The following is an 11,925-nucleotide window of genomic DNA, read 5'->3' as shown; positions in this document are numbered from 1 at the left end:
GTTTGGATGAGTTAGTGATGGATGAAGGAGGCGGTGGAGGTGCATGGGTACTGGATGCGGTCTTGGCGTTGAGTTTGGGATAGTCGACAAGAACACCATAGTCATTTTGGGGCGGGGGCTTGGGGCGCTGTGGTGGCATGCTGTTAACAACCGGTTCTGCTTGTGCAATGACTGTCTGTCCTGGTGGAGAGGGTGGTGGAACACGGTCACAGGGGACGTTTCTGATGGTCACCAGTTCTGGGTAGTCGAAGATGACGCCGTAGTCGTTCTCTTTTGGGGGCGACGGGGCTCTGTTTACAGGAGGTGCGCTGCTCTTCTGAGGGGTGGTGGAGACCAAGATTTCGTCATCCCTGTGCAGAGGAGGTGGGGAGGGGGGCGGGTAGTCGTACTGGACCAGGTGGACCTCTCCTGGTGTCTCCTCTTCAACCAGTTCGTACTCTACTCCGTACGTCTCCCCGTAGACGATACCCTCGTCTGGGCTGTAGAAAAAAAACATTGTAAAACATATCTTAGTGTTACTATTACGACATTGCAAGTAATGTTGAACATTTAGAAGCAAAACTTTGTCGTCCTAGCCAAAATGTGATAAACAATGGCTCATCATTGACTGTCAGACAGTATATACGTAGTCTCATTTCGACGATAACGCTATTATCATTTGTTCTGTAGTTACTGTACCTGGATGAATGGCTGGTGTCCCTTTCTTGTCGAGGAGAGGGGACCCTGACAGGCGAGAGAATGACAGGCTGTGGTGATGGCGATCTTCGCGGTGGGGAAGGCGAACGCCGCCTTCGTGGCGGGGAAGGTGACCGGGTCCGTAGCGGCGGGGATGGTGAGCGGGTCCGTAGCGGCGGGGATGGTGAGCGGGTCCGTAGCGGTGGGGAAGGTGACCGGGTCCGTAGCGGCGGGGAAGGCGAACGGGCCCGAGGCGGCGGGGAAGGCGAACGGGCCCGAGGCGGCGGGGTAGGTGACCGGGCCCGAGGCGGCGGGGAAGGTGACCGGGTCCGAGGCGGCGGAGAAGGCGAACGGGCCCGTAGGGGCGGGGAAGGCGAACGGGCCCGTGGTGGGGAAGGAGGGGGAGAGGCTTCTATGATCGGCGAGACTGGTCTCATTTTCAGCGGTGACGCTGGTGGGGATGGCGCCCTGTACGGTGGTGGCGAAGGAATCCTCTCCTCTTGCGGTGGTGGGGAAGCTTTCCTCCTGGATGATACTCCGAATATCTTGCCTATTTCTTCCATTTTTGCAGGTGGTATGCGTTTGGGAGATTGTGGTGTGGTGACGTCCACACCTTCATCTGTATCTTCCGATCCTCTTCGTTCTGAGCTTTTCACAGACTCACCATTACTTAATGGGGACGAACTGTTTGACCCTGCCACAATCTTGATATTATTTTCCTCATCATCGCGCTTCAGACTCTTCTTCCTCTCTTGCATCCTGAGCCGAATTTCTTCCAACTTTCTCTTCCTCTCGTCCAGCACCTGACCAATCGTGACTGGCCTTGCGTCGACTTCCTCATCCTCATCCTCAAACACAAGCTCCACGGTTGGACGTGAGTGGGACTTCGGAGGGCTTTTGGGACTGTCCAGTAGAACTTCAGGAGGTGGACTGGGAGTTTTAGGGACTGATTTTAAAGGTACTGGTTTCTTCGCAGGGGATGGAGATTCTAACTCTATTCCATACGATTTAGGACTGAAGGTTAAGTCTTCTGGAGAACGCCTTTCCTTCTTTTCCGCCTTCAGCTTTGGACTAACTTGAGGTGGCGGGCTCGGTGTTTTCATCACAACTTCACGTGTAGGGCTGGGTGTTTTCTCGACAACTTTGGGTGGAGGACTAGGTGTTTTCTCGACAACTTTGGGTGGAGGACTAGGTGTTTTCTCGACAACTTTGGCTGGAGGGCTAGGTGTTTTCTTATCTACCTCGGGCGGAGGGCTGTCTGGTTTCATGATGAACGCGCTCCGTTCAGGGATAGATTTTCTTTTGCGGTCTTTTGGTGGGGACTTTGGTAGTTTTGACTTAGTGTCATGTCCATCTAGGTCCTCGCCCAATGATTTTGCCAATGAAGGTATTTTCTCAGTTCTGGTCTCCTCAGTTTCGATATGTTTCTCCACAGGGGGCACGGTTTGCGACTTTCTGACCGGCGGAGGGGTTTTCCCAACACCGACATCTTTCATCATCTTCTTGTCCTTCTCCGTCGCAACAGCCTTTTCTTTCAGTTCCTTTTCTTTAGCTTTCCGTTTCAGCGCCTCCAGACGTACATCGGGCACGCTGTCAGCGGCGCCGTACTTCTCCTGCAGTTCCCGCCGTTTTGTGGCGGGAGATTTCTCAGAGAGGGAACTCGGTTTCCACTTCTTCTTGGGAGTGGTTTCCACGGATTCATCCTTCCGCGGGGGAAGCTTCGCCGGAGAATATTCTGGACAGAAAAACGGAAGGAAAGACCCTTTAATACTTTTACCATTGACCAAAATGCTTCGGCCTTACTCTCTTACGTGCAAACATAGGCTGCAAATTTTGATTGACAATGTGTTAGATTACTTTGCAATGTTTCCCTTAAAAGTGATGCCTTAGAAATGTGGAGCGTTTTCAACTTTACACCTCAGAATGACTGAGAAATTCTACTGAAACGATTTTAATCTTTAATGGATTTAGAAAAAAGTTTCATAAAAGTTTCCAACACGACATAATTTCCTATTTTTGTCCGTCACGTTGACTATCTCTTGAGGGGAAAAATTTCTATTTTTTTTTCAAAATCAGGCGACAATAAATGAGCGCGCTGATGTCACCCATGAAATCTACCTGCTGTGGGATAAAAATTACGGTTCTTAGTGGAAAATGTTGACACGTACATGTGAACAATGGCACACCAAAAGAAGTATATTTTTGGTACACTTTTGACAGATAGGCCGGTGAGCGTCACTCCACCATCAGGAAAAGTCGTGTAACGTGCCTTTCCCAGGGGTACAACGCCGGGGCATGGCGAGTATCAAACCCGGGACCTCTAGATTACGAGCCTAACACTCTACCAGTTACACCACACATGATGCCACATGGACTTATGTGGATATAGGATACGTAATCGAAAAGCGCACCTTTTCCAGTCCACCTGCCGGGCTCCATGACCCGCGCCAGCTCCAGCTGGTCCGACTCCTTCAGCGCGTCGCAGAACGCGTTGTAGTTGTGCGAGCCTTTGGTCAGCAGCAGGTCCACGAACCGGGAGTTTCTGGAGAAGCGGAACGGCATCTTCCGCAGTTCGTCCGCCTGCGACTGGGTAAACTCACCCTCCTGTCAGGAGAAAAAAAGCACGTTCGTTTGCATTATGCACACCACAGTTTTTGGGGTCTCAATTTGAGGCTGTGCACCCTCAAGACGAGAGGCCGTCTCTTCCAGGAAATATAGCTGAAGCAGAAAAGCCGTGAAGGCTTTAAAAAGATATCCCTCCAGCTTTAAGAACAACCAGGTTTCAGTTTCTTCACCCTCTCTACTTTTCGTAATATTTGTGAGGGAAAAGTTTTTTTCAACGTAAAAAATATGCAAACAAAATGGGAACTTTGACGTGGAATTAAACCCATCACCTATAACCCGATGAGCGAGGCATAGCAACACGGCTCACAGAACGCATGGACCGTAAATCTGGATCAACGGGGCGAATCACCTTGAACATATATGCTCTATACGAATACGTCATTAATGGCTACATACAGTACCTTTCATATTCTATTATTTCCTAGAACCTAGGTCTTCTTGGATACCATCTACTACAGTTATATCTACACATAAACATCAATGCCTACGTACCTTGACCATGTGGTCTAAGACAGAGTCGAGCTGTATGGAGTCTACAATAGCGGGTCTGTTGGCGAAGATGAGCTGCCGCTGCTTCACCTTCATCCCGGTCCGAATCATCGTCAGATTCCGGGCGTCTATGGAGGACCTTCGCCGCTACATATAGAGTAGGAGAACAATCTTTAAAATAAGAGCCTTCCAAGAGGCCTTACCTCTATTTCTTAAGTAATGATATTGAGCTCCCGTAATTAATAATTAGTCAGTAAGAAGCGCAAATCTAACTTAAGCTTCTTATTTGTTACTTAACAAACACTTTTCAATACTTTCTCTTATGTTTACCATTTCTACATTCTACAAAGCAGCGCATTTACGTACGCCACTCCACAAACATGTTACCACATACCAAGACAGAGATATTAAACATGTTATTATCAAGTCCTGCTCATACATCTACCTACTGCCAATTCAATTCATATACACGTCCTTCAATGCAAAAACGAGACTGCTATATTGGCATAATGTTCTGAAGCTTATATGATATTACCTAGATTGTCTTTATTCTTAGATTAGATTAGACTAGACTAGTACATAGTTCATCTCCCATGTACATGAATATGCAGATTGACATATATTGCAAAGTTTGTAAAGCTCTTCTTCCTATCCATATCTTTCTAGTTGTACCATACATGCTTGACCCACCCGTAGGTCCTCATTGTCTCTCTCCACGTTTTTCCAGTCCATCTCCTGGCGGGGCGGAGTGGCGCTGTACTCACTCAGTTTCCTCTTCGGTGTTGTCTCGCCGTCCTCGCTGCTCTGACTCGCCGTCCTGTCTTTGCTTGTACTCGATGGTCGGGACGACGGTCTACAACAACACCGTGACTTGTGAGTGATTGGTTCTAAACTAGGCAATGGTATAGTTTTTCTTGTTCCCATCTATTGAACTTATTGTAAAAGAATCGATATTGAATCATCATATAGGCTGTTGCTTGGGCACTAAATCGCATGTGCGTTGCTGAAGTGCAGCGCAGAAGAAACGCGGATCCGTAGAAACAACTTACCCATAGACTTGAGTCAGTACACAAATGTGACTTATGTGGCAGATACTGCCTTTTGCGCATAGGACTGTTTAGCCATAGCCGATGCTGTAGATTGGCTGTGAATTAGGGTTGTATCATGGTAAATGAATATTGACTGACGGAGGCCATATGGTAAAACAAATGATATATGCATTGGTTGTTTACAACTTAACCCTCTTCGAATTATCATTTTCCTTCTCAAGAACTGTGTGTTACTGTACCTGGACCCTGTGCTGCGGGTTGGTGTGGTGGCCGTACTCTGCCAGCCAGGCCCCGGGTTGACAGGCTTTTTCTTCCCGTCATCCAACAGGTTCTCCTTAGACCCGTACACGGACTCAAACGCCGTCTTAGCCGCTCCCAGAGAATCACGGGACATTCTGGCTGGCTTCTTATCGACACCTGAAAAGAGAGCACAAATATTGCCATCTCTCTTGTCATTCTTACTCAAACAAAGAGACTCTTTTCACTTAACCAGAGCTTTATTTTCACCTACATTTCGGTGACCGTCTGTCACCTTCCTCAGGGCACTTGAGGTTCACATTGTACTGCAGCAATAATATGTGTCACTGTGAAACTATCTATTGTATATATACAGTGGCTAGTTATTGTGGCTGTTTACATCTTTGACTATAACAAAGAAAAAGATGGATGGATGGATGGATGGATGGATGGATGGATGGATGGATGGATGGATGGATGGATGGATGGACGGACGGACGGACGGATGAAATAGTATCAAACGAGGAGCAGACGTACCTGTGTCGGAGTCCCGCCTGTATTTCGCAGGTTTGATGTCTCCCTCCAGCACATCCACCAGCTGGCCCTGCCCATTCCCCCGGAGCGCGTAGACAAACATCTTGTAGGCTGAGTCAGGTCTGGAAAAAACGATGAGTTTCAGACCGAAAACAAAAATAGCACACATTTGCTTGTGGTCATTTCGAATTCATTTTAGTTTATAAAAAAACTTTCATGCCCATTCAGCAGATTTACTGCTCAAAACTCATTTCAAACGTAATTTCTTAAATACTGTATTTCAGCAAAATTTTTAGCAACACATCTTAAAGTTGGCGCATGTCAGCTGACCTCTCTGGTAAGATGTCCACCAGCCTCTCGTTTATCTTCTTCTCGTCATCGGGAGACAGGATACTATCCACTATGTCACGTGACAGGATGTTGTTCTAGACAGAACAAAAAAGAAGAGAATGTTGTAGAAATTGATTTGTCAGCATGATTTTACCAGACAAAAAATAAGACAAACTTTGCCGGAATTGGAAGTCGACTTCTGCCTAAAACAGTGACTATACTTTCTATGACAGCCTTTGTTCTGTGATGCTGTCCTGTTCTCTTGACAACTCTGTAGAACTAGGTGATCGCTCCTTCGACAACAGGTACATCCGTGCTCACCTGTATGAGGAGGCCGAACAGAGGTAGCGGCTGCATCTCGGACACCAGGGTCGCCTTGTGCTTGACCAGCTGGTCTCGTGACTCCGGCCGCATGGAAGACCTGCTGCCCATGCGCGAGATCTGATTCAAGAAGGAATGTGATCAAAATGTCATCAACGTGCCCCTCGTTTCGTACCCAGATGTAGCAACTCGCATATTAAGATTGAATGGATGGTTTTGTGCAGATATCGTATGGATGGTCATACAACAGACATGGAATTTTGTTGAAGTTGTGTATGCCAAAGTAAGGACAGCACAAATAGAACTGGGATACTATTTTATCGCGATTCAAAGACACAATGTCTCAGAAAACATGGATACTGATATTACATGTTGATTTTAGATAAAATTGATATCATATCATTCCCTACCATGTGTTGGCAACAGGCCCAAAAAGTATTACTCAATGTAGGAGTACAAGACGACAAACGACCAGTTATGTAACAACAACAGACAGACTACAGTTATGTAACACCGTACAACCAGTTATGTAACACCGCGCAACAATGACACATACCTGTCTGGTAAGCTGTCCGATCTTCTTCTTCGGTGACGCTTTCTTGTCCTTCCTGTCTTCCTCTTCCTCCTTCTCATCAGGATCTTCCCTACCTACGTGAGGACCAGTTTTAATGTTAGGATACTCAAGTCATTTATGCAGAAAGATAACAGATGACCATTATGAACATCTTTGTAAACTTATCTGTATAATGTTGCTGGAAAACTTATTGTAAAACGCTGGGTTTGACGAAAGTAGTTTTGAGTTGTGAGCAGATTCGTTAGGTATCCATAGATCACCTGGATGACAGACGAAGAAACATATTTACCTTCAGGGTCGAGGAGGTAAGCTAGATGACCCTGTAGACTCGCTTCCAGTCCCTCTCCCAGCACAGTGAAAGCAGCGTCGCCTCTCGTCGGGATAATGTCCAACAACCTGCTCATGAACACCCAACACAATGACTTGAGTTTGATAAAAAAAAGCTATGCCAAGACAATTGGTCTCGCCGCACCTGTCTCAAGAACACATGCACTTATCTGGCAGGAAATTCATACTCGCAACAGGCAGTACCTGGAACCGGCTCACAGATAGTGTTGTCAGAAACATCCGAGTGAAATGGCCTCCAACGTTTCAAGGAGGCTAAAGGCTCTCATATTCATCACTGCCGTCTTAAGAAGCAATAACACTAGTACTTGGCAGCTATGAACTATTGATTAGTCCCTAAACTGGAGTACTATGTAGAGCTCATTAGTCTGTTTTAGTAATTGTCTTTAAATCTGTGGCTATTGTTCACCATAGCATGCTATAAAAAGCACATAGCACTCACTTTTCATTCAGTTCCTTTCTCTCCTCACCAGGCAGGACCTTGTCTAAGTGTGCAGGCGTGAGCACGTTGTTCTCGATGAGAGAGCCGAACATGGGGAGGGGCTTCATCTCCCCCACCAGCATGGCGCGGTGGTGCGCCAGCTTGGCCTTCACACGAGGCCGCATGGTGGCGCTCCTGGGGACAACTCAGCAGGTAAAGTCTGGAAAAAAAGTGTTTTATCACTATTAATGTATTATCTTCATAATGTATACAGGTGATGCATGCTGGGATAGAGTTCAGCATTCAGTGTTTAAGTAAAGTGTTTGGTATATGATTGTGTTTTCGTCTTCACATTGAAAATGGAGTATCAACATATCTTGTGAAACTGTGTTGAATCTATTTGTGAAAAATATTCAGAACTTTACTCATAACACCGAAATACAAAACGTTATTGATACTTTTACCATGAATTCGTACTGATAATGCATTTGTCCTTGCCTTTGATCTTTCTTTCAATAAAAATCTACAAAATGTTCACGAATCTGAACCTGAAAACCATGTCAAACATGAACGAGCATAAGAACTAGCGCCATAAGCTTTCAAATAATGTACACTACAACTAAAGACTCTCATAATATATGCAGAGACGAGACCACCTATACACGTCATTAGGAAGTTGTTACAGTATATCATCTGGTATTTGGAATGGCAGGTGTTAACAGCAATGATTATGATTAGAGGATGGGACAATTAAAAGCACTGTTTGGAGAGACTTGGTCTGAAGTCTGGGCATGTAGTCTTAATTTTGTATAGACTAGCCTATGACTTATAAGTTATAGTATGCAATCTCGTTTAGCATACTGTGAGACTACCGACGCGAGCCGGTCTTCCATTTTGGCAATCCCTAGTGTACAATAGAAATATCAAGTCTCGACAATCTCAGCCCACTGCATTCGTTAGAGAACATTTTGGACTCAAAGCATTCCGAGGCATCTTGGCTACCATATTTTCTTCACCACCGCATCCATGCATGCAATTTAGCCTAGCAATTAGGGCTGACCGACAATTTTAGGGTAGGTTGTTGTTTGTCACTGACACTTGCCTTTTCCCTTGGTACTCATATATGTATTTTGTCAGAGATCGGCAGAACAAAAAGGAACAGTATATATCAAACTAGTCCCTTAAACGCAACTAATGAGGACACATTTCAATCTCTTTACAAATGGGCTCTCTTCATATAGTGATTATCAACGCAGTTTTTCAGATACCTTGATTTCTTGGCTTTCCTGACAGGTGCCGACGCTAGAGTTGACACAACAGGACAAGATGGCGGTTGGGCATAAGTTCACAGAGATGCAGGCCCAACCCACCTCAAGCAGGTACGGTTCATAGGGCAGGTTTTCGTAGACATAATTATCCAGTGAGGTCTTCTACCGAGAATGTGCCGGGGGCGAAACGAGTGTTGATATTTGATAAACAAAATGTACATGTTTGCATGTAAATAAAACTTGTCATTTGATGTGCTTTTTCGGGAAACGTGCAGAGAAAGTTGGCAGCGACTTTTCAACAGATAGGTTACTTATCAGTATCAAAATTATATATATCAGGTTTCTTCAAAATATATTTCCTGTTGATGTTATCTCCTGTGACCCAGTTTGGATTCATACGTGAGATGCCTGACTGACTAGGCTACATGCAGAGCGACGTTGATTTTGAACACTATTCCCAAGAAACAATGAACCTTCCAAGAAACGAACAAAGGCACTAGTAGTAGTAGGTAGAGACAGCTGGGGTCATGTGGGGGGTACAGGAGGTGGGTGTGTATTGAGGTGGGGATAAAACCTGACAATGTTGTGTCAACATTGTACCTTTTATCTTTCATCTAAATATTGAAATCGTGGTTCGCCACTCGTCTGATTTCCCCATCCAAACTTAGGAACAAACGCAAGTTCGAATATCCTGACAGTGACTCGTAAAGAAATTAAAAGACAACAGCAAAAGAACTCTATGGATGATGTCTTCTGTATACTCAACATCTAATACATAAGCGAGAAAACGATTGGTTAAAAAACACAAGGTGCCGAACTTGTCAAAATACAGACAAAAAGTTGTAACAAGAATTGAAGCAACTGCTACACAACTGCAGTCACGTAAGTGTTAACGTTACTTGTACAAGTACAATGAAGACTATCAAATGTTTCCATATTACGTAGTTTCTTGTCATGTTGTACCTATGTTGACCATCTCGGGGGGGGGGGGGGGGCAAAATGTCTTTCTTTTTCTTTAAGAGAGGCAAAGATAACTTCAACAAGAGGGGGAGATCAGGCAAACATGAGCCAATCAATGCGCGCGCTGATGTCCTCCATAACATTTACATGCTGTGGCCTCATCATGAAAGAAACGTAAGACAGACCAACGTCCGTCCATGCGAGTCGACCAAACTTTTACGTGATACATTTTTGTATTTGACATGGTTTGCAGCGTGAGCGCTATAACAAATGTTGAGAAACATTTGTATATACTCTATATTCGTTGGAATGCTGTTTATTAAAATATTGTGTCCCCCTTGTAGAACTCTCACGGGTAAATATTTACCCCATTTGCCCCATTCTCGCACAAGTCTAGGCTGAAGACACATCCCATTAACTCTCGTGTATGTAAACGGAAAACATGTAGGTAAAATCAAGAATTCGAGTCACAGACACGTTTGTTGTTGACTTTTACCAATAGACGCGCCCGTCCTGTGCCATGTTTGTTCAAGGGTCAACAGTTCCAGCGCACCTGACACTTCTAGTTTATCACTAGTCGATATAGGGGTCAGCCAAACGGGGCAGGGCAAACACCACATGGTAACAAAATCACTTACCTACCGAGATGTGGACAGTCTTGGCTAACACTCAGTCTTCCGGCAGACTCCTGGTGAAGTTGATAATTGCTCAGCAAGCCAGTGAGAATCTTGCAGACAACTTATAGAACTTTTTCGTGACCTTTTTGAGCTGTAAGAAGGTGCAAAAGCCTGTGTTTGTAGGCTGAGGTCGCGACAAGCAAGCCCACCACCTGCATGCGATGCGGCAGAACCAGTTTCTCAGCTTTTGTTCTTCTCGTGTTGCCCTGTTGAATTGTTATCCCAATGAAGCAGCCAGGCGTGTACGGACAGACAACTTTAGAAATATCCCTAATGCAGTGGAGCGTGATTCCCTGCTGTTGTGGCGAACTTTTGACTGGACTTAACTTTCCATGTATTGTCAACAAACAGACATTTCCTTTTTTCGTCGAAACCATGATTGTAGTGATTTGTATCTACGATGTTTGCCAAGTTCTTACGACGTGTTAACTTTAGAAAAAGCCGAGAGGCAAATATCTTTGTAACAATTGATATCATCAGTCAATATTCATTAGCTCTGACAGAAGAACACTTGTTTACTAAATTTAGTTTGATGTTAACCAGAGGCAACTTACCTGTACGACGCAGTTCACGCTCGCCCCCTATCGGTCACATTTCAAATGGCAACTCTCTCAGCTCAGTTTTTCTGTTCGCACCAAAAAACCAACATCACTTAAAGCAAACAGATATTTCTACCTTGAACAGTTTGAAGGAATACCTTCGCTAAATGCTATTAATCTTTTGGAGTAGCGCATTCAACACGTGTGTAATTGATTTCGCATGTGGACACTTTTGCGCTCCTCGCGCTGTGTCTACAAATAAATTCAGATCATTCTTATGTCAACTAGTGCCTTTTGTCGACCAATACGATGTTGCGGGAAGAACTAACATCTAAGGTAAGTTAATTGACTTTCAGGTCATTCTGGATCTCTAAGATGTTTGGACGTGAGTTTGCATACTAGTATTTATACATTTTAGTCTGGATTACATCATACCCGATCATACTCTGATCCACAGTGCCGCTCCCATTAAATTATATCAAGCATCACTTAAGCTATCTGCACACCAAAAATCATAACGATCGGTCAAAGTCTAAAACTAAACCGGCTACTGCAGTTCCCAGAAATGCCAATAGGGGCCCCAAACATACACCACTTTAATACTCTCTGACTCATGAGCTATCTACCAATCCACAGCACCGCATGTCCAGCACTGCAGATGTCAAAACCGGAAGTTCCACTGCTGTAAAATAAAATCTAAGGGGATCTAAAATTTAATTGTGTAAGGTCTCGTCAAGATCTACCCACATACCAAATATTTATATATATGTACAATTAATCCAGGCCTCCGAGACTTATGATTTCCACTCACAAACATACACACAAACGCTACCGAAAACATAACCTTCTAGCGAAGGTACAAATAAAACACCGACTCATCG

At 44.7% G+C, this 11,925-nt stretch overlaps 1 protein-coding gene across 1 annotated transcript in view; it reads right to left on the bottom strand.

Annotated features, from left to right (window-relative positions):
• The window catches only part of LOC118417688 (proteoglycan 4-like), a gene marked incomplete in the record, with an annotated part of 14,977 nt that extends 4,153 nt beyond the window's left edge, over positions 1–10,824 (bottom strand). Inside the window, 13 exon segments of the mRNA XM_035823347.1 lie at positions 1–479; positions 679–2,410; positions 3,087–3,279; positions 3,793–3,936; positions 4,480–4,642; positions 5,078–5,255; positions 5,613–5,731; positions 5,940–6,034; positions 6,261–6,380; positions 6,817–6,908; positions 7,124–7,230; positions 7,622–7,820; positions 10,471–10,824. Coding sequence (XP_035679240.1) covers positions 1–479; positions 679–2,410; positions 3,087–3,279; positions 3,793–3,936; positions 4,480–4,642; positions 5,078–5,255; positions 5,613–5,731; positions 5,940–6,034; positions 6,261–6,380; positions 6,817–6,908; positions 7,124–7,230; positions 7,622–7,785 — 3,586 coding nt within the window.
• Positions 10,825–11,925: the final 1,101 nt, after the last annotated feature.

The sequence above is a fragment of the Branchiostoma floridae genome, chromosome 6, assembly GCF_000003815.2.
Source record: "Branchiostoma floridae strain S238N-H82 chromosome 6, Bfl_VNyyK, whole genome shotgun sequence".
NCBI classification, from domain to species: Eukaryota; Metazoa; Chordata; class Leptocardii; order Amphioxiformes; family Branchiostomatidae; genus Branchiostoma; species Branchiostoma floridae.
Note: the sequence above shows the minus strand (reverse complement) of the source record. Positions and strands in the feature narration are given on the sequence as shown.